General features: G+C 39.5%; 1 protein-coding gene across 6 annotated transcripts in view; it reads right to left on the bottom strand.

Annotated features, from left to right (window-relative positions):
* Positions 1 to 23,456, bottom strand: part of RBM33 (RNA binding motif protein 33) — a 104,996-nt gene that overhangs the window by 7,721 nt on the left and 73,819 nt on the right. For 2 of the 6 annotated variants that reach the window (XM_061467988.1, XM_061467991.1), the window contains exons 15-17: positions 22,190 to 22,825; positions 8,395 to 8,607; positions 6,777 to 6,965 (exon numbers count right to left, since the gene is read on the bottom strand). In XM_061467988.1, coding sequence (XP_061323972.1) covers positions 6,777 to 6,965; positions 8,395 to 8,607; positions 22,190 to 22,825 — 1,038 coding nt within the window. Of the gene's footprint in view, positions 1 to 5,899; positions 5,985 to 6,776; positions 6,966 to 8,394; positions 8,608 to 17,613; positions 18,168 to 22,189; positions 22,826 to 23,456 lie in introns of those variants that run through there. The other 4 variants (XM_061467990.1, XM_061467989.1, XM_061467992.1 and 1 more) reach the window with 4 other exon arrangements.

Below are 23,456 nucleotides of genomic sequence, written 5' to 3'. Positions count from 1 at the left end.
ATTCTGTAACCTACTGATTTTGAAAAGCCAGTCAGAGGAGACAGGAAACAACCAACACCACAGCACTGCCTCTGGAGACAGGCTGGTTTTACTGAGCAATACCTGACCTCCCATTTAATGGGAGGACACTCATGTTTCATCCACAGGAGCTTTCCCTGTTGCCACACTGCACTGCACTAGGATCACCTTCTATCATGAATTCCAAAGCTGAAATACCACAATCCTCCCAAACGTCACTGCCCTGAGAAAACAACTTCATTCACATTTCTCTTTAAGTTGACCTAATAAGATGTTCACCAGAGGATGAAAACCCCTTCCCAGATCCACTCAGGTGTAAAGGATTGACAATACATACAATAACTGCCAAGGGATTTCAAACAAGTGGTTACTTTACAGATTTGGGTGTACAGATCTACCATACACCATTTCATGGGACCAACCTGAGATCAGAGGTATTCTTGGCATGTTCCTATTTGACTCTGTTTTCCAGAAATTACATTCTGACATATTCCCAGCATCAAAAATAAAAAGCTGGTTTAGGCTAAGAAGGAGTATTTTATATGGAAAGGATTTAGGCAGCATAGAGATCATACTGATTTGACTGTCTCCCTTTTCTGCTTCTTTAGGCAGTGCCATGGGAAGACGCATACCTTATATTGAGCAGATACCAGCAAACCCCAGTATTTCATGATCACTCATGTTTTTTTGATTGACAGTTTGCCTACAAACTCTTTTAAAACATGCTATTTAATTCAACAACTTAAAAAAATTAAACAGGGGCTCTGGCTTTTTCTGCAACTGAACTATTACCAGTGACTAAAGCATGAATATCATAAAAGGACTATTCCCTCTGCAGACATTTCTTCAGAGTCTGCAGACCTACACTGCCCTTAATTTTCTCCTTTACATAAGCTCTGTTATTAAATCTACACATTCACAATATTATATGATTCTATGATATCAGTGAAAATAATACTAAAAAGCCTGTATGACAGTAGCTGCACAATAATCTCTAGTTAATCTTTGCTGCAAAACAAAGAGCCTTGAGATAAGCAGCAGGACATCCATGAGTAGAAAGCAAGAGATCACTTGCAGAGAATAAGCATCTTTGACACCAAAACTCTCAGAGGTTACAAAGAGAAGTTAAAAGGGAGATAACAGAGCACTGGGAGACGGAAACCAAGCAGGCAGGAGTGAGACTGGAGCAAGCACTCATTTCAATTATAGGAGACAAATGAGAAATAAAAGTTTCCTCATTTAGTCAATTTCTTTCATTGAAGTAAATGGACTACCTAACAGTCTGCAAATTCAGTTCACCAGTGAGTTTGGGACTAGCAGTGGAAGTGCATAAGAAGCTGCTAAAAAGGGTCTATGCAGAAAGCATAAATGTTCCTAACCAACATCATGTCCAGCGTGTGATCCATCATGCTCTGCAACAAGTCAAATAGCAGCATGGCAGGCACTTTCTAGAAGGAAAGATCAGATTCTAGTTAATTCTTCCCTCCCCAACAATAAATGCGGACACGTTTTTATTATCCTCGCAGTCTCCTGACACCTGAAGCATCCTTCCTGGGAACGACACTTCCAAGTCATTTCCAACAAGCATACAGGCTGGGACAGAATGTATTTATTTTATCCTCAGTTGTTGCAACTGATCCCTTCCACCTTTTGTCCCTCCTTCCTGTTTTGCTGCCATCTTTGAATTCATACTTTAAAAGTGCTCAGCTTTCCATCTCCATATGCAAGATGAGGTGAGAAGAAAGAATCTTCTCTCATTGAGATGGGCATCAGCAGGTTGAGAAGTTGAGCCCTCCAAAGCAGGGCTGAGCTAGACAGGATCAGGATGGAGCTGCTCTTCTCTTCCTACAGCCCCAAGGATGAAGCAGAACTACCAGCATCTGCTGAAAAGATTTTTACAGAAGACTACACATATTTTTGGGAAGACTACACAGGTCAGCTCTACGAACCTTGTGTACTGCCTCACACAGAGAACCACCCCACTGATCTACAAGAGCACTCACGTCCTGGGCATACTCATCCACGTGCGCTCGTCATTTCCACTGCTAAGTCTTGAACTAAATTCAGCAATTCTGAATAGGGTCAGCGCAGAGAGCTGCGTTTACCCTGACTGAGCACTAGGTAGCGCTGTCTCTCTAAGAAAGCAAAGAGAAACGCACCGACATAGGAATTGTTTTTCTCTCCTAAGACCAAAAAAGAAATGACGACGTTATCAAACTCGTATTCATAAAATTACTCAAAATACACCTACAGTTGCAACATTCTTGTCACCTCTGATACACAGCAGTGGGTTGTTTTTTTTTTTCTAGTATTTCTCCCCCCTTTTTATTTAACATCAGAATTTGTAATCTTGAATCTTCACAAAGCAATGCTGAGATTTTTGTGCTGATGTTGTATGCTTGCAACCATTTCACGTAAGAATATATAATTAAAGATGATGATGGAAGACATCCACAGAATGATCAATCAGTACTCAAATTATCTGGAGGTCTAGTAAGCGCTCCCCTCTGTCACCATCCTAGAAAAAATGTGAGGGTGGCAATAACTAGCTGAATGCAAGCCTCCAGAGACAGTATAAACATTAAACCCAGATTCAAGAGCTCCAGAAGAATGCACTTCATTTTTCCTGACCTTTGCAACTTATTAGTAATCTAGTTCAGCAAGTGTTTCTGAATGGATGTGTACCGAATGTTACTGCTTTAGCACAACCCCATGAGGCTCTATTTTGGTGATGTGCTCAGAAATCTGTACTTTCCGACACTCTGGAATACATAATTTCATTTATAGCATGTAATTATTTTAGGTTGAGCACTCTGATTTTACTGAAGGTACATTATTTGTACCTGAAAGTTTATCCTCTCCAGAAAGAGTCTGACAGCAAACTGTATGTTGAAAGGAAGCACTTTTCCTGCTAATTTAATTATGTTTGAATTGTAAAATGCAGCTATGACTAAGGGGGGGTTCCTGGAGCCCCAAAGATTTTTTTTCTATTTGGTATCTCGAGAATCTTCATGGTATTTTATTCTCCTATGTTAGTAACAGAGCAGCTTTAATGAAGCAAGGATGAGAACTAAAGAGTCTTCAGTGATTAGGCAACACAGGGTATTTCAAAGCTCATACACAGGAAAAGATAATTTTCTTAATTTCTAGGGTATGGAGGAGACAAAATGCTGAATTGCCAACTACAACTGTGAAAGTATCCTTCATCTCTTATGCACACCCAGCTATTCCCAAACCCTGGCTCCCAGAACGCCCACCTCAATGATGGCAAAGCTAGGAGTGTTGAACATTATGAACTGAGAAAAGTTTTTAACTTCCCTTCTCAAGGTTTGTGCAAGGTGCTTGCATCTCAATGACACTGATACGAAAAAGCTAAAATAAAAATCCAGCCTTTTTGTACCCAGAAAAACAAAGTAGTCTCATCCTCCCCTATTCACTCCACTGATATTGGAGTGACTTTTTCCATAAATACGTTAAAACTTTCTGTTACAGAATCATAGACTGGTTTGGGTTGGAATGGACGTTAAAGACCATCTAGTTCCAACCCCCCTGTCATGGGCAGGGACACCTTCCAGTAGACCAGGCTGCTCCAAGCCCTCTCCAACCTGGCCTTCAACATTGCCAGGGATGGGGCAGCCACAGCTTCTCTGGGCAACCTGTGCCAGGGCCTCAGCATCCTCGTAGTGAAGAATTTTTTCCTAATATCTAATCTAAATCTACCCCCTTTCAGTTTAAAGTCATTTCCCCTTATCCTGTCACTACACGCCCTTGTAAAAAGTCCTCTTCCTGAGAAAACACATGAAGGATTAAGCACACTGCAACAAAATCAGGAGTCAAACTGTATTTGAAAATAGGAGGTGGTGTGGGATCAACGGCTCCGCAGCAGAAACTGTTACACGAGGCAATACTTAAGATTTTTGAGCTGTGTTTGCATGTCACTTTGAAGCAAGATGTTTGCTTACCATTACAGACGCATGTCCTACCAGGTTGGACCAGATGATCCCTGAGGTACAGTTTGGAAACCTTTGACTTTAAGCAGGAATTTGAGTGCTGAATAATAAGCATGTGCAGTTTCAAAACAATATCCAGGCAGGAAGGTAACTCCTTAAATTCTGATTCAGATTTGAAATTTCTTTTAGAATTGCAAAAAATAAGCATGAGTTTGACACACACATTTCTCCCCCACCCCAGGATAAATAAAATTCAAGAAACTGCTGTCTCAGTCTTCAGTTCAGTAAGGAAAAATTTACTGAATATAGCCAATAGCTAAAGATAGAACACTCTACATCTTAAAGATGGAGTCAGCCACAACTGATTCACCTTTCTCTCCTCTTACTATCTCTTGAACTCCATCTGAACAAGCTAAAAACCTCAGCACCATGCTTCATTTCCAAAAGAGCAGCTAGAATTTCTCACCATGCCATTTTCCCCACATTAGCCATCTCCCCAAACTCTGTCTATTTCGAGTTCAGCAAGCTTTTCATTTAGAAGACCAGAGCTCTGCACTATCTGAGATCTCTTTGCTCTGGTCATGGCCATGACCTGTACTTGCCTCTCACATGAAATCCCTTAAAGCCCACACAGCAGGGAGCCCTTCCATTCACTACTCTGCTCTCTTTAGGCGCTCATGCCTGCACTCCTCATTGCAAGTCACTTACATGAAACCCATTTTAAAGAAAGAATGAGGAAATAACCAAGCAGGGTTATTTCTACCAGTTATCACTACCAGAGCCTGCTGGCCATTTCTAGTTGCAGGAGATTTAGTGCAGCACTGAGCACAAACACCAGTAAAAACATTAATTAACAGCCACAAAAGAATCCACTCATGAACTTCAGAACAGTGACCTCTTTGAAAAATCTAGCACCATCTGTATGAAAGTGACTGCTGTGAGCAGGGACAAGACAGGTTTTCAAATATATCATTTTCAGTTCTTCAGTTTCTTGGTTCAAGGCACCTAAAACTGCTGCTGCCCCTTCCTCATTTAGTTTGTTAACATTTCTGTGGTACCACTTCTCAGAGTACCATAAAGAAAAACCAAAAACAAACCAAAAAGAAACCCCACAACCAACCAAAAAGCTAAATATTGCACATGGTAATACCAGTCTTAGACTCTTCCTACAGAAGGATCACTTCTCCCCTGGATATCTATCTCATTATCCACATTTGTGAAACATTATTCAATCTCAAACTAGCCAGGAAATTCCTAGCCTTCTACAAGTCAGACTTGAAATTCAAGTGCAGAATTAGAGAAAAGGCCTCCTGCCCTGTTAGCTAAATTCAAACATCTCTTTTAAAGTACTACTTCAAGATCTCTGATAAGGTGAAAATGATGATTTAGAAACCCTCATTTCCTAAGGTACAGCTGATGCTGCTGTAAGAATACAAGTTCTGTAGGGCACACGAATGTATCAAATCCCACTACAAAATGAGTTACCTTTTTTTCTTCCTCTAAGTAGATCCTTCTAAATTGATCTGTGACATTGAATTGAGAGACCAGAGTTTAGATTCGGCTAGCAACAACTAGCTAACAGGAAGTTTTGAATAAATTTTTTAGCACATTCTCAGTAACTTCTCTCAACTGTGAGTATCTCCTAGCAGGGTTTCTGTTAATCTCCTCCTAAAATTCTCATGCAAGATTTAGCAAGTAAACACTGAATAAATGTGCTTTGGAACTGTATGAATAATTTCCTAGAGTACTACAGAACATGAAGGCACAAAGTACGTTGTGAGAGTGTTTTCGCTTTCACAAACAAATTAAACCTCTCTGAATTGACGACATAAATAATTCAGCATTATTCCATTTACTAAATTGGGAAGAAGTGAGGCAGAGTGTACATCTTTAAGAGAGCAGTGTGTTTTGCAACAGAGAGATGATCCCACTAACAGAGAAGTCTCCCAGAATACCACCAATTCATGCATTGCATTTGTCTGAAATCGTTGATCCTGTCAAAAGGAGCACTCCAAACTGAAAAAAATCAAGGAAAAAATTCTCTTAATCTGTATGTTTCATTATTTATTGACTGCCATTTTCAAATGCACTAACAGTAAGTCAGCCAGGGCCTCCTAAGCCCTTCAGCGCTTTGAAAACCTCCTGTATTCCTAAAGTCAGTTTAACTGATACATCATTTCAAGGAGGCAGTTTACAAACAGAAGCTTCACAGGAGATATATCAGTGTGTGTGTTTGTGTCATTACCTTGCTCACAGGCCCTTCCTCAAAAGAATCCTCTATAAAAATGAAGGATAAATAAAATCTTTCAAAGGAGACTGTGTTTTTATCTGAAAAATTCAATGGTGCTACATGATAAAAAACCTCCACTGGGTAGTGGTCATTAAGTGCTCTTACCACAGGACTGCAATGACAGGAAAAGGTAAATGTCAATAAAAGATGGTAGGTGCAAGTCAACAATAAAAGCAAGGACAGCAACCAAAAATACATTTGCTTTTATATGATCGTCTGTCTTTAACAACCTCACAGAATAGACAGGCTTGTATTGTGTAAGAAAATATGGGAGACAGCACAGGAACTCCAAAATGAAGGAGACTTTTGCAGCAGGAATGTGATGGTTAGCAAAATCCTCCTGTGCTGCAGTATCATCACGTGCTTGTCTTTCCTACCAGGTGTAGCATGTGTGGATGGGGGTGCCTTCAAACATAAATTACCAATAAACACACATTGTATTTAGTGTCAGGGAATTAATTGAGCTTTCTGGAATGAAAGCCTTTTGGCACAAAAATGATAAACCGAGGCTGACCTACCTGAATGGGTCCCACTGACATCAGCAGGTTTTTCAGTTGGACATCAGTAGTTGATGAAGAAAGCCCTTCAACTGACACAATACAGGGCTGAGGTTTGCACTCCACCACTCGCAGGTTCTGTTTATTTGGCATCAAGCGTCCTCGGCCCATCTGGCCTGCTACTCCTCTGCCTCTGCCATGCATAATGACCTGCCAACAACAAAAGTAACAGTATTTTGATTTACTTACCTAGAGCTTCTGCTCACAGCATTTGACAGGTGATACAGAAGTTGGCTATTTACTTACAGACTTGATTAACGAACAGGGTGATGTAAAACAGCTTGTTGCTGTTTGCTGATTTGAAATGCCACTTATTAAAATATTCACCCACTGCTTATACAAACCTTTTTTAGAAGGACAGCAAGTTGTATATTGAGTTATATATATATATTGCATTGAGGCTAAAAGCCGTAGCTTTACCACAGACCAACAAAGCAGTGGAGTTTCTCAGACCAAAATACATAACTTAATTTTCAACACGCTAGCAGGATGTGTTCGGCTCCCATATTTTAAGTCTGAACAAAAACCCCACAAATCACCCCCCTCCTTTTTCTCTTCTCAACCTACAGGTAAATCTAATGTACCCACAAGACCAGCAAACTGCTTCAAATGCCTCCAGTCTCTATTGCTACCAACTCTTGGTCTGGTATCAGGATGGACTACTTGCATATGCTAAATAATTTTAAAACAATTTTTCAAAGTTCCTTTCCCCCAGATCCTTAGGACCTGGCACCACCATATGCTCTGGAGCTGGAAATGTGTGGATTTAACTCTTGTAAACGAAAGACTGAACAGGTGGAAAGAGGTTAAATAACAATGAAACAGAGTAACAAACATTAAACAGAGTTAACACTTAACACTGAGTTAACACCCAACATGGTTTCTCCATTCCTACCTGGAAAGCCTACGGAGGCTAACAACTTTCTACACCCCTCCACATCAGCAAGGAAACTTAATCCTTACAAGAAGCAGGAAGACTATGGCCAACAGTTCAAAACCAAGAAATTAACTTGGAAGTCAAAATAACAGCTATCTTCAAGGAGCATGCCAGTTTGCAAATGCAAAGGCGACACAGGCCACTGCCACCCCAACCCTTGCCCTGCCGCCTCCCAATGCATGACCAGTGCAAAAATCAAGTTACAACATTACCAACTGTTTTGAGTGATATAAACTTGGAGGATCGACCAAAGAGCAACCTGAAGCAGTCGCTGTGCACTCCCCTATGTATGCCAGAAACAGCTGGAATAAAACCGTAAGCACAACTTCAGAAAAACTCTCAGTTTTAAAGACAGAAAACACATTGGCTACCACCTCCTACAGCAGCTATCTTGGGATGCACTCATTTTCCCTAGGGACTACTGTGCTGGCCAGGAAGTCAGCAGATGAAACAACCTGCAGGCATCACCAGCCTGCACTGGGTACAAACAGGTCTCTCTAAATTAAAAGCTTGATGTGCAATTATGCTTCTCCTGGGTCATGCAGCCCTGTGCTAGCAATTGACAAACAGGATGCTAGTTATTAATAGAGCAACACAGCTAGACAGTAAAATTTCTAGCAGTGACATGTATCTAAAAATCACCTTTTTAGGTTGATGGATTCCCTGGATGTTTTTGACCCCTTGAGGAGCTGGTGAATGGATCTGTGCCTGCTGCTGCTCTTGGTGGTGCTGCTGCTGTTGCATTCCTTTTGTCAATGTGACCTTCCGCACTGGCTGCTGTTTCGGCTCCAGGGGTTGTTGAGGCCGCTGGGGCTGGCCCTCTGGGTGAAAAAAGCCAGCATCATCTCCCCCCTGCTGAAATCAACACAACAACAGGCGGCTCAATGTCCAGGCACTGCAAACTGCCCCATTCAGCTTGCTCAGTGCAGAGAGAACACCTAGCGGTTTGCCTGCTAAAGCGAACCAGTGGCCATGGTAGGCATGGGAAGTGTGCTCCAGCCTAAAATAAACCCAGGGTATCTGGAGAACAGTTTACTTTGTTCAGGCTTTATTATAATTACAATGGTAAATTAATGTCTTTTCATACACCAAATAGCAAGGTGTTTTCACTTCTCTTCCCAAATACTTTTTCCTTCCAGGGTTACATGTAAACTATGAGTTTATTTTGTCATTACTGTTACTTATTACTATTATTTTTTAGAGACATACACATTGCAGAAGGAGCAAAGAACTGTGAAGGCTGGAAGAACCAGGTAAATGCTCATCTTTAAAACTTCAACCTCTCTTTAGTTAAATGATATCTACTTCGAAGCATGTACTTTTTCTGCCAGCTTCTATACCAACAGCCTTTTAAGCAGTCTCCTTCCTCAAACACTGTCTCTACTTGGAACGGTTCTTCCCTAAGGTTGTTTTGGTTTTCTTTGTTTTCTAAAGCTCTTATAGATATTTATAATCACAAACATGACAAAACACCACCTCAGTGCCTCTCTCATCCAATGTATCTCTTTCCATAACACCCCTCAGTGCAATCAAGCAGAATAAAAGCATAAACTGAAAGCACTAGGAGAGAAATGATTCCCTTCCACTGCCTCTACCCAGAAAGTTTAGTCTTTATTACAGACTGATGATTCTTGAACCTGTATCCTGCTGTCCAGATCACATCAATTCCTGAAAAACATCACATGGAGAAAGAGACAGCAGAGCCTGACAAAAGAGAAGTATTTTTGCATCTATAAAGCACATCACATTATTGCATGGTTTTAAGAGCAGTATCTATACCTTGACTGGACTCCAACTTTAGAACTCAAATACTAGCAAGGCTTGTATTTGCCAGGGGAAGGCTTCATTTAAGTCCCTAATCAACCTCAAGAAACCCTGCCAAAGCTCTCAAAGAGAAGGCATGTCTAAACAGAGGGGGAGGGGGGAAAGGAGGAATTATGAAAGCATCTTTCTTTACACAGGGTTATTTTCCCCCTTTCCTTAAATATTAACAACTCAAAACTCCTTTTTCATCTGTAACATATCTCACAAAACAGAGGGTTTCATGCTAACTGCCATGTTTCTTGCGGATAAGGAGACAAAATACAAGGCTGCAGAAGAAACAGATTTATGGTCTAAGAGCAAGATTACATTGATCGGGAATAAAAATCATTACACTTCTACTGGGATTAAACAAAAGCAAAAGAAACACTTACTGAGGACTGGTGACTAAGTCTCCTCACTATCATTTGAAGAGAAATAGTCCTGTACATGTGATATGCATGTTTGCAAGTTCACTAGTTCACAGTTTACGCCCTTAAATCAAGTCCTCGATATTACCAAGTATATACAGGTAACAATTTCTCAAGAACTAGTTAAATCCCAGACAAATGAGCTTCACTGCCCCCTTGCACTGTCTACACTACGAAAGCACAATCTGTCACAGGAAAAATCTTGAAGCTCTTCCCACGTATGGGCTTTCAATGACAGTGTCCAAAGTGAGAGGGCATCCGGTTTTTCCACTTCTAATCACATACAGTGTTTTTTTCTCTACTATACTGAATGGCTCCGTCGCTTTCCAGAAAACGTGATATATAAACCTTTGAGAGAAGGAACTAGTGAGAAATTATAAAGCTTTCCCTTCAGAGTCTCTCTCTTCAATTACTGCTCAAAAATATAAGAGCAATAGCTCTCCTCCTCTCCTGAAAAACCCAAATGTACACATGCAAACAAAACCTTACCAGGAAACCAGCATTAAATCCTCCTAAGTTTAGTATTAATTCAATATCAGTATCACCATAAGCCCTATAGCCCAATTTCTTTTATTCAACCCTACAGCAGCTGGAAGATGATGAAACTAACAAGAACAACAAGCATTTCAGGAGGAATTTAAATGCAATAATTGGGAGCTAAATATCTAATCTCTGCTAACTGCCTGCTGTGAAAAACAGCCATAAATACTTGCAAGCATTTCTTTTCAAGGCAAAAAGCAATCCCAATACATAGGAAGAGCATGTGAAAGTGAAGCCCTCAGGTACAAAACACATCCAACATGCTCATTACAGAAACTTCAAAAGCAAACAATCATTTCCCATAAAAGGCTAGCATAGCCAACAACCCCCCAATATTTAACTACCAAGCCCAATTAGCACCAAATAAAACTGTGTAGGCTAAACACACAGAGTTGAAGACATAACACACAATGTTAGGTCACACTGATGAAAAATCTGACAGGGTTTGCTCCCTGCTGGGGTCTTCAAATGCCACCTTTGGGCTTCACTGTGAGCATGATGCTCTGGCAAAAGTCAAAAGGTAGAAAAATCTCCACACTTTTTGATGAATTAACACATCTCAGAAATAAGAAAACCTATGCAAAACAATAAATAAAGTCCACAGGGTAAGAAAAGGGCCTTGAGCAAGGTCTGCTTCTTCCTGCAACAAGAAGGAATAAAGGGCAACAGGATTAAACCCTTTCTTTATACTACTGCTCTGAACATCCACTGCTTTTTGGGATGACTTGAAGAGGGGAAGCAGAGGTGAACCTGCAAGCACCACCTCCCAGGAGAGGTCAATGAGTGAGCAACTTGGTGCTCAAGGACTAACAGTGCTCCCTACAAGTCAGCAGTACATTGCTTCCTGTTACAGATAGCCCTGGCTTCAGCTGAAGACAAGTTTTGGTGGTTTTCTTATGAAAATGAAAACCAAATGTGACTCCTAGGTCACTATGCACCTAAAAAGCAGAACACCACGGCCTCAAATTATGAATTTTAGAACCAGTTCCTTTTTCACTGGCTACAGATATGACAGTGCAAGGACAAGCACTGTCCGAGCCAAAATGAACTTAAGTAGTAGTATTTACTGGCAAATTAAGACTCACCACCACCGTCATCCTTTAAATTTCTACGCAAGACAATTAGCGACTTCTTGAGGCATGTAAATGGAGAAGAACTAAGTCAAGCAAACACCCACAAAGAGCTTTGAACATCTGGACTTCAAAGATACAAAACCTCAGAACATTACACACAAGTTATACATTCATACAAGATCATTAATATTTTAGAGAAAAGACGTATGACTAAAGATGACTATAAAGATGACCATAAAGATGACCATATGTAACATCAACTCCTGATTTTCACTCATGAAGTATACAATAAGCTGGCACCCATAAGGTAAATCAAAACCTCCAGCAAAGCTACAGGTGACTAAGTAAACTGAAGCTGTACTGCAGAAGCTACCCAAAACAATGACTAAATCATAGAAGCTAAATTGCTAGCACCTCTTCTACTTAAAATGTCTCAGTTCTAGACCATCTGAAATCACCTTTTGCTTTTCCTAAAGTCAATTTCACCACTGCTCATTTTTCATTAGCTTACATCACTGCCCTCCCCAGATGTAAACATGTAGCAACAGAAGAAGGTAATAAAATTTTGAGTCTTCTCTTGCCAAAAAATATCTTAACTCAATTTTTTCTATAGCATTTTGACATGTACAGGACAACACTAAATTTTTCAGAGATATCTCTATTCATTATCATGGCCTGCCTCATACAATTTGATGCACAAAGCGCTGAAACCAGGTACAATGCTTCTCAGGCCACCACAGAGACCTGCGATTGACTGAAACAAGCTCTGATTTTATACTACAAATTTCCTCTAAAGTCCTCTGCAGAAAAGCGAATTTCCATTCTTTGTCTGCAAACCAATAAAGGAAGAATATTGTTTTGTTATTGTCTACTGCTTGATTTCTATATTACGTATCATTCTGACCTTCAAAGTTCTGAATTTCCAAGTTTTTTAAAAGCTCTGCTTTCACAACATACAGCCAGGAAAAAGTTCTCTTGAATGAAACTTTACCATTATTCAGTTAACTCTGGAATAATGAAAATGCCTTTTTTAAAGTTGCAGGAGTTCTGTTCAGGGGAAAGTATAAAAACTATCTTTCAAATTTCAAGCACTGCAAGATTATTTGCAGTGCCAAAAAACCAAGTTAATTTCAAAGACTCTGCGTAATTAAACAAAAAAAGATCAAGGCAAAAGGGTTTATCTACATGGTGAATGGTTTTCAAAAGTTCTACTGTGGAACAGTCTGTGCAGTTTGATCCAAAACTGGATCAACAAAATGGTCATGTATTTTAGAACCGATTCCCTCATACTTATTGAGGCTGCTTTTCATTAGTGAGACTCTCTCACTATACACATAGTCAGTGTTGTGTTTTGAGAAGCATAGACCATTCTGTCAAATATGAGATCACAAATTCTAAAAGCAGAATTTTATGAGGAACTGCTTGAATTTAGCAAGCTGAAGCTCTCTCCTCTATCACAATCATTATGACAGTTTTACAATGAAGTTTTTTTGCCACCAACATTAGCAGGACAAATTTATTTATAACAAATGCTTTAAAATGTACTGATAAAAATGCCTATTGATACTGTCAGAGCCGCTTGCAATTTGACAGATCAAATCTTATTTTCATTCTTAAACCCCATGAAGAAATGGTATCACCAACTTGCATTCTGTAGTGAGCAAATTGATTAATCCTCCTCTATAGAAATCTCAACTCTTGATTACACCTATCAGACGTTAAGCAGCATTATTCTAGAGTGACAACACTTGACAAATTCCCAAACCATTTCTCTCAGCCTTTGTGGCCCTGCTAGCTTGTATTAACCCTGATGAAAAATTAATTTTCCTTATCTTCTGCTAAACCCCAAAATCCAAATCCGCCAAACTGGCAACTCTTTCTGTAAAGGTATTATGAAAACCTCTAAAAGATTAATTGCATGTCTTCAGGTGACATTAAATTAATTTCTGTACTCGTGACAGACATTTGATACTCCGTACTGAGAGGACAGATAACATTGTCAGGATACACAGAAGGACAGTGGTGCAGTGTCCCAGGGCAGCCTCTTATGAATTCTCCTTTCGATAAGGCCATACTTCACTGTCATTGGCACTGTTAGTGATCTTGCAGCCCATAGACCTCACTGCACAGGTTTCTATTAACTACGACAATGCTGTGTCTATCCATGTAATCTTTATAAAGCTAATTCAAAATCACCCAATAGTAAAGGGATGTGCATGCTGGATAAAGCACTTAAAGGAAATAAACTCTGGTTGATTTGTGTAAAAATAACAGAGAAGCAAAATGTTTTCATCTTTTCTTCCATGCACTGTAACTCAAATTCTCTGTAGCATGATGAAGGCTTAAATCTTGCAGGAAAATCTCAATCCAAAAATGTCTTGTAATTGATTTCCTTTAAGAAAGGAGAAACCCCTCATCTGTTGCTAGTTTAAGTCAGTATTTCAGAAATTAGTACCTCTACAGTATCACACTAGTGAAGAAGTGAAAAAAAACACCATCCTATAGCTTATTAAGTTCATCTTCACTTCAAGGACAAGAGAAACTACTATTCATCAGCTACATAGGTTGTCATACATAAACTTGTATTTTAGTGAGACTGACTACAGTAAAAAGGACAGATGCCTACACAGACAACTGTGTTCCTCATGTAACAAACAGATGGAAAAAAAAAACCCAACACTTAAAGCAAGAAGGACTATCATCTAATATATATGAATATTTTTCTCATTACAGTTATCAGGAAGAAGTATTAAAGGCAAATCCCTAATAATATGCTATTTCTCTTTGACTGGTGCTCCAAATGCTCTAGCACTTTGATATGGCTAGTTGACAGATGGGGGGAAGTGGGAATATGAAGCCTAATCACTTGCCAAATATCCCACAACCAAGTGATGTGATCAAGCACTGTTTCTGAACAGCTGAAGATCTGTTTTCAATCTGCCAAATGACACTGAGAAACACCTGGAGACTTTTTTTTTTAAAGGCCTTCTAAGACATTTAAAAGTATCTTTTTAAGTTCAAGAATAACAGTACTTAAGAAAACTCCTGCTCTCCAGCCAGGCTAGAATACACTGTCAATAGACAACTCATCATTAACAACCAGTTTAAGACATACTAATGGTCTAGTTTTGGCTGAGAGTACACACAGAAATAAGCTACATCAGACTACACAAAGCAGTAGAACAATCAAAGCATTCCCCATCCACACCAGAAAAAAAAAATAAAAAAATTTCTGGTACTAGCCAGTGAATTACAGGTTATTCTCCCAGCCTAGAACTTTTCCATGGAACTAACTTACCTCAAACAAGAGCACCCAGACTATGCAATAAATGAAGTGCAGAAATAGTTCCCGTCCTGTGACAAAAAGACGGCGCTACACTTCAGTGAGCCATGATGTGATGAAGACTATCTTCTGCACTTCATGGTGTATGAAAAGTCAGAACAGCAAGAAGAAAACATCTTGCAGAAAAAACAGCCAATTCCATTTAATCTCATGTACTAATAGAATTCTTACCTTAAGTATCTCCTCAACTGCCCAAGAAGAAAATTAAGGCATGGAGAAGGACTGGTCAAAATGATGCTAGAGAATTCAAGTCATAGCCATGCTACACTGAAGTTTCACCAGGAGTGCCAGAAACACAGTTGATCAGACGTTGAATCACGACTACATGTGTTTCTAGCACAACCACCCACGAGTTCATAATGCAAAAAACTATGAATTCTGTGTCAAAGCTACAGGAAAATCAGAGTTCAGGACTGGATATGTGTAATACTCTGCGAAGTAGCCTCATTTTTATGTTGCTGTCTGCAAAGTATATAATGCAATGTAATGTCAATAAACATGGCTTTGAGCAAGTTTCCTGGCTCCTTCTCAATGTGATTTGAGTGGCACACAGGGGAATCACCAGGAGAAAAGACTCCTGCTGGAAAACATCAGCAATTCAAAACTTCTGACAGCCTAAAGTTCCTAAAGGAGTACTTCCCAGCACAGAAAGCCGGCACTGGATATCAGAAACCAGAACAATTAAGAGTTTGCCTTCTTCTGTCATGTCCATTTTTTCGGGTTTACGTTCCTTGAAGCTTAAAACTAATGGCATCAAACCCTTTTGGTGTGCTCCCCTAAGGTCCTTGTACAGTCTTGATAGACAACCTGCATTACCTCCCTTCCCAACCACTTACAGTGTTAGGATTCTCCCACACCTCTGTACTCTAGTCCATTCCAGCTGGTCAAACCTGAAATACCATTTAACAAACGCATTTGTGACTTCTGGAAATAGTAAATTTGAATTGGACAAATCTACATGCTTCCCTCAGTTAAGAGACCGCATTCAATTCATTTTCATTTCAAAACTAGCTCTCTTTGTAATTGTCATGGTTTAAGCCCAGCCAGCAACCCAGAAACCACGCAATCATTCGCTCACTCCCCCCTCCTTCCTCCCCCCGCTCCTGGAGGGATGGGGAGGAGAATCGAAAGAATGTAACTCCCACAGGTTGAGATAAGAACAGTCCAGTTACTAAGGTATAACACAAACCACTGCTGCTACCACCAATAATAATAATGATAAGGGAAATAACCAGGGAAGAGAATACAACCGCTCACCACCCATCGACTGATACCCAGCCCAACAGAGCAGTGATCTAACCCTTCCAGGTGACTGCCCCCAGTTTACATACTGGGCATGACGGGCTGTGGTATGGAATACCTCTTTGGTCAGTTTGGTCAGAAGTCCCATCTCTGCTTCCTCCTGGCTTCCCCTCCTCACTGGCAGACCATGAGACTCACAAAGTCCTTGGTCAGACTAAACATTACTGAGCAGCAACTAAAACCATTGGTGTTATCAGCGTTGTTCCCAGGCTGAAAGTCAAAACCACAGCACTGCACCAGCTACTAAGAAGGAGAAAAATGACTGCTACTGCTGAATTCAGGACAGTAATGCACTTTAGAAGTGCCAAGGCTGCCTTTAGTCATTTCTAGCAGGAAACTGGGCTACTAGATACTCTAACACCAACATCCTATCAATATGAATTCTGCACTATAACATGATGGTTGAAAAACTCTCCTTTGAGACTTAACAAGAGCGACAAGCAATATCAAATGCCTTGCTTTCAGGGTGTTCAGGAGAAAGCAGCGCTCTTCTTCAACATACAATTTAAAAGTCTCCTGAGGAAAAGCAGAAACCTGTTCTGAAGCCTACAACAGAAACACTTTATTGCACTTTAGTTCCAAGTTATCCACAGCAAACTTAAATTCAATTTAGGGAGATCTTTCTTCCCACTTTCAAAGATTTTATTAGAAACCCATAAAAAGTACTGTCTGCATCTGGTGGTGTTCAGTTTAAATCCCTCTAGTTGCTAAGTGCATCCACACCTGCCCCCGTATTTCATCTTCCCGGTACCCGAATATGCCCCAAACAGTAGAACACAGTCTGTCTCACTACCCTGAGCCATGAAATAGTGTCTCTATAGGGACCCTCCTCACGAGAGGACTGGGAGGACAGGGTACTGCTCATTTCCAAATGTTTCATGAAAATACCATGCCTTCTTCATAATTGGAATACCAAAGGGCTTCCTTTTTTTTATTTTGAGATTGAATTAATGAATTAATGCCCATTTGTGAAATATGTCCAGACTGAAATCTTGCAGGTTGTGGCAGGCAGTCCTTTTCCAGCAGCACTTGTATTAGTACTGCTTCAAGGGTTTTGCCCATTTCAACACTAAGTGACAAACATGATCCCCAGGCAATCAGATACGACGTTTTCTGCAGCTCCTTCAGTCCACAGAATATGGACATCATCCATGCTTCCTTCAAGTAGTGGTATACAAACAAAACACAATGCCATTCTCTTGCTTCATAAAAAATAACAGGACCACATATGGCAAGCGTTTCTGTGTTGTTTCTCGCAGCTGGTAGCACTGCAGAGCTGGGTAAGGGGTTTCCTCAAGAACTTGTCAAAGAAATGACAAAAATCCTAGTGTTTGTAATTCCTGACATATTTAGATGAAAGGCGCTATAGAGCTTTCAATTCAAATATTTTTAATTACACTTGAACATAAACATGCAAGTAGAAATAAGTACAAACATTAAGTGAGGGTGTATGATAAGGTTACATTATTGAACAAGAATCATTTCAATCAGTCTTTTTCCATACTTAGAACTCCATATTAATTTCTTAACACTTTTCAATTATTCTAAATATGAATCAAGCTTGCTAGCTTCCATTCCAATTCCCTTTTTCTTTTTATAACCCAATCAAAGTTTTTGTGACAAGATTTCCAAACAAAAGAACGTCTCAGCTCTTCTTCAAGCTTTTCAGATGAAGCATTCCAGGTTTTCAGGAATTATGATCACTAATAAGATATTGCTTTTAATGCAAGAGGGAACAATGAGATTTTTATGTATTTTTATCTATTACGTGTTTTTATGTATTTTTATACATCCATGAAAAAAACTCATTGTGCAGCTTTCCACAGTGACAAAGACTGGTGTGTTCTTGGTGCAGCATAAGAATCAGCATTTTCAGGCCTCTGGGACAGACACACATCTCTTTGAAAATGGCAGGCTATTTTCTGGCTAAAGAGAAATCACCCAACAACAATATTAAGATGGCTGAATGATACAGTGAGTTTAAAATGCTATTTCCAACAGAAAATCCAACTAAATGAAAAAACATGTTCAGCACACATTTCATATAATCTTAAGATATCTAAGGTCACAGCTAGTACAAACCAGTTCCTCCATGAGTAAAAGCACTGCTAATATATTGGCTTAAGAAATTCAGTTACACTTGGTCCTAGAACTATTTACCAACAGACTGATCACAGAGAGCCCAAAGACCACCACCACAAACAGCCAAACTGTGAGAGAACATGCCCCATCAAGAGGGAGTGAAGGATATTAGTGCTCAGAAACAGTTAAGAGATCTTTTAAAAGAGAAAGTGCCACAAAGGGATATAAATTCTTTCCTGCCTCTCTCAATCACAGAATAGAATCACGGAATCATGAAGGTTTGGAAAGACTGAAGTTTAATACAAATAGTCATAGACTGAATATTGCAGTTTGGTCAATATAAGAATTCTCCTTAATGTGCACACTGGACACTGGAACAGATGGCCAAAGAAATCTCCAATAATGAGATCTCAGAAATAGACTGAAAAAATCTGTCAGTAATGCTACAGAGTTCATCTCCACCTTCAAAACAAAATAAATTATTTCTATGGTCCTTTCACCCCTATTTTCTTTTACTCTTATACCTGGAAAGGATGGCTCTGAAGCCTTGTCACACAAACCATAAATGACACTGGATCCACTAAAAGTTATTTGGGCCTCCATAATAAATAAATCAAATCAGAGTTCATTGCTAACCACTGCCTTATTTTCAGGAACATAACATTTAAAGGGAAAGAAGTAGAGGGATTTGTTTAAAAAAGCAAAAACATAATAATAACAAAAAAAAAAAACACAAAACAAAAACCCAACAAAAAACAACCAAAAAACCCCAGACAAAAAAAATCACTGACAGTACCCAACATGTGTCACTTAGATGTGCAGACTTAGTCTGACATACAAGAAATGGTGAATTATTTTCTAATTCCCTTTTCTTTAAGAAACCATAGATTAAGGCATCTTATATATCACATAAACTAGACAAATTAAAATACTTACTGGAATATAATTAGTAATTCTTACAATTCCATAAAAATACTTATAAAACAAAATCTCCTCAAGAGAGAGTATTATGGAAACAGACAGATATTTTGACTTCTTCCATAACAAGGGATACTTCTACTTGGAGGTCAGAAATCCTCTGTAGTACTGCAGTGCCCAGCAACACAAATTAATGTAGATGCTTAAACTGGGAAAGATACTTCCAGTAGTACTTGTATACCACAAATCTTAACAAGTACATCTCCTATCTGTTAAAAAACATCACCAACAGCACAGCATCATTTAATCCTAGTTCTGCAGATGGTCCTACTAAATTTCATAGAATCACAGAATGTTTTGGCTTAGAAAGGACCTTAAAGTTCATCCAGTTCTAAGCCCCTGCCATGGGCAGGGACACCTTGCAATAGACCAGGTTGCTCAAAGCTTCATCCAACCTGGCCTTGAACACTGCCAGGGATGGGGATTTCTTATATAAATTTACACAGCCCTTGCTACCAGCTCCTGTTTCAGGTCAATTTGGTCCACCAGCTTCTTCTGCTGGCAACTCTACTATCATGCTGACAGGCTGTAAGAGAAGGGACTTTCCAAGTCTTTACCAACATGAATCAAGAGAGCTCTGAAAAGGAACCTGCACTGCGTCTAACCTACATTGCATTTAATCAAAAGCCATCTAACTTTACACAGGTATTCAAAACATTTCTGCACAGAGCTCTAGAAAGGAAAAAGGGTACAAGCGTTTGGACTGAGAGCAACAGCAGGGCTGCTTAAGTGCAGGATCGAGTCAGTGCATACAGGTAAGGGATACCAGCCAGCCCTTTGGCCAAAGGCAGGGAATTAGAGAAGGCACTAAGGAGAATGGGTAGAAAACATGAGATCTGTTTTTTGCCTTATATTTAACACTGAGGCAAAAGTTGTGAAAAATAAATATAGCATGTGGCAGGACTAAGCACTAGAAACAGAAACTAAATGTGATCTGTGATCTTTACAGTATTCAGAGTCCAAGTAGCTTTTAATTAATTCTTCTTCAAAATCCTGTCAAAATGGACAAGATTGGCCCCCCTGCTGCTCAATTTTTTCTTTTGCCTTGTGTGGTCAAAGAAACAAAGTCATAGATTCAGCTTGGCACTAATTAAAAATTAATCAACTACCTTGATCAATGTTGAATAACTAATTGCAATGCCTGCTTTTATTCTTCCACAGTTGGAAGGAAAACTTAAAATGGCCATGGCAATACAAAAAGAAACAACAAAGGCTACACGTGAAGAGCCTGCTTTATCTTGCTAAAGCCTCAGTTTCTGAAAGTTAAGATGGACAGAGCAAATCTGTTTCTGTATGCAATGAAAGAGGGGTTGCAATGTATTTAACAAAGCTAATTGTTCTTGCTTACCATGAGGCTTATCTGAAACAAAACACGGTTTTATGAAAGAGTATTATGATAAAAAAATATTTCATTGAGAATGCTACTGTGGGCACTGATAACCATTTGTTAAGAAGAGCTGTATACAGTGGTGTTTTGTTTCACCACATAATAAAAGAAGTTGCGCATGATTGCTTTATTCAATTATTCATGAACAACAAACCTGTCACACCTCTTGCAGGCCACTGGGATTCCTTCAGACATATTTTATATATAAGTATTTTTAGCCCAACAGAATCATTTTCTTTCAGCTTCTTGCAGTTTATTCTTCTGCACTTAAGTTAGCCTGTCTGAGGAGGAATTAGACATACTCCAAGCTAAGCTGCTGTCAGCTCTATGTGGTCACTAAGGCCCTTAATGTTAATATTTTGAAAGACCACATGGTCATTATGCAGTTCACAATTTTAAATGCATTTAAGTTTTATGAGCTGCAGAAAAACGTTTCTAAAAAGTAGTTAAGACTCTGGCATTTTGACTTTCTCCCCATTTTACAGAGGAAAGTCTAGCCTCCAAAGCCTTGTTCAGTCTCTGTAAACACACTGTTCGCTTTGTTACAGATTTACAGCAGTTCTGCAAGTTTCCCCAATGAATGCTCTAAATAATTTAAGTAGCATTCTTCCAAAATAAACTACCTCCAATGCACCACAGCATTAAGCCCACACCACATCCTCCCTTCTTCCTCAGCATTAAACCTGAGGACAGTCTTCGCACTGATAATGCCATCTCACTATGTCCCCTCCTCTCACTTGCTTTAGAGCCCTAACAAATTAACTTGTCTTTTCATTAAGACAGAAGAAATTTGGTAGAGATACCTTCTAACCAAAGCCCCAAATCTTAAATAGGCACACTGCCATCAAGATCAGCATTGTGACTCTTCCACAACACCAGTGCTCAAGGGACATTCTGCAAGATAATAGATCCCTAATCCAAAGATAAGGAAATCTCATTTAGATGCAGAAGTGAAATGGTAACATTTCAAACCCAGCCTGTGTCAGAAAATATCCCCCTCAGATACACTGCTTAGTTTCAAAACACACTTTCCAAGAAAATGAAACAATCTTCCCTTGTGTACAGAAAACACATCAACACTAGCACACAATCAAATCAGGTGGCTTCAACTACTAAGTAAGCAGAGCTGGCTTTTAACCAAACCTTAAAAAGAGCCATCCAAACCCTTTTCTCTGACCAAATATCAGACCTATTAACTTTAAGCAAAAGGAGCTCTGTGGAGGAGTCTTTCAGACTCAGGTTACAACTTATAGGAGTATTATTTCAATGATGTTTCAGTGATAACTGCTTGGCAGTAAAGTATCACAGGAAACATTAATTTCTGAGTGATAACTGCTAATAACTTACAGTTCTGAAAACATAAAATATGGACTATTACATCTGCTAAACCTGCTACTTCCCTTATCAGCTTAGGCCCATATTTTATTTGGGGATTGCACAGAATGAAACACACAAAAACAAACCACAACACACACACACAATATGAGCCTTGGAAACTTACCCCTCCTGACAACTTAATCACCCTGACTTTGCTGCCGACATGGGGCTCATCTCCACTACCACAGTTTGTCCGGTGCATGACAGTCCTTTTCACGCCAGATTTCAGTTCCTGTGGCCTTGCTTGTACCGAAGCCACTCGAGCAGTCTGTGTTGTGGGCAGCGATGCTGCAGCAGGCTTTGTCTGCAATACTTTCTGTGGCGCCTGAGGTGAACTCAAAGGTATTGTTCTAGTCTGCCTCAGCTGCTTCGCTGGCTTCATCTGCTGTCCTTGATACTGCATATTTGCCCCAACCTGTGGGAAATCTGTGGGTTTGGGTTGGATATTTGGAACTACCGTATCTTGCTTTCTAACAAGGAGTCTGTTTTTCACATTTTGCCTGGTCTGTAAGCCAGAATGGGGTATGTAAGGGCTGCCATTGGTGGGGTACTCGGATGAGTCGTCCTCCTGCTGCATGTAGGACTGTTGCGTAGAAGGTTGCTGCTGCTGCTGCGCAAGTCTTTCAAGCAATTCTCTCTTTCTAGCACCAGCCTGCTGCTGCCGCCTCAGCTCCTTTTGTTTCAGGATTTCTTCTCTTAGACGCTTCTGCTCTTCTATCTTCAAGCGATACAATCTAGTTTCTTCATCTTCATCTGGATACTATACAGGAAAATACAAATGAATTTATTAAATTCTTAACAAATGCCCAGCTTGGTCAAAACAACACCTGAATTGTTGTTTCAGATGTTGTAAAGCTATAACTCTTTGAAGAGCTTTTGAAATTATCCGTGATACCAAATTAAGGCTACTACTGGAGTGTATCTGCTGGAAAGTTTTAGTTGCTATTCATTACAGACAAACAGCTCAAATCTGGTTTAGGACTTACATATACTAACTTCCTAAACAGAAAAGCTTCAACACCAGCTGAAAATCTGATCAGAATATGAAAAGAAAATTATTAAAATCTAATGAAGTTTTACAAATTGGAACTCATTTAGAAGCTTCTAAAACCAATTAAACTATCACTGTAATTCAAGATATCAAAATATGTTTCAAATGGAAGGTAACAATACAGAGGCAACCCACTGTCACACAGGTTTTATCTTGCTCTTTTCTGACAAAGTAACAAAAGGTAGGGTGGTAAATGACCTGAAAGGCCCTGATTAGAACTATTGATTTTTCTCACAGAATTTTCAGCCTGATCTCAAACTCATTTGTCACACAGTAATTGGTTATAATGAACAGCACAAGTCAATCTCTCTGACCTTGAACTCATGCACTCTCTTCAGAA

Source organism: Pezoporus flaviventris, unplaced genomic scaffold (assembly GCF_033815535.1).
Source record: "Pezoporus flaviventris isolate CSIRO_AGI_PZ_B2104156 unplaced genomic scaffold, CSIRO_AGI_Pfla_v1 ptg000047l, whole genome shotgun sequence".
In the NCBI taxonomy this organism is placed as follows: Eukaryota; Metazoa; Chordata; class Aves; order Psittaciformes; family Psittacidae; genus Pezoporus; species Pezoporus flaviventris.
Note: the sequence above shows the minus strand (reverse complement) of the source record. Positions and strands in the feature narration are given on the sequence as shown.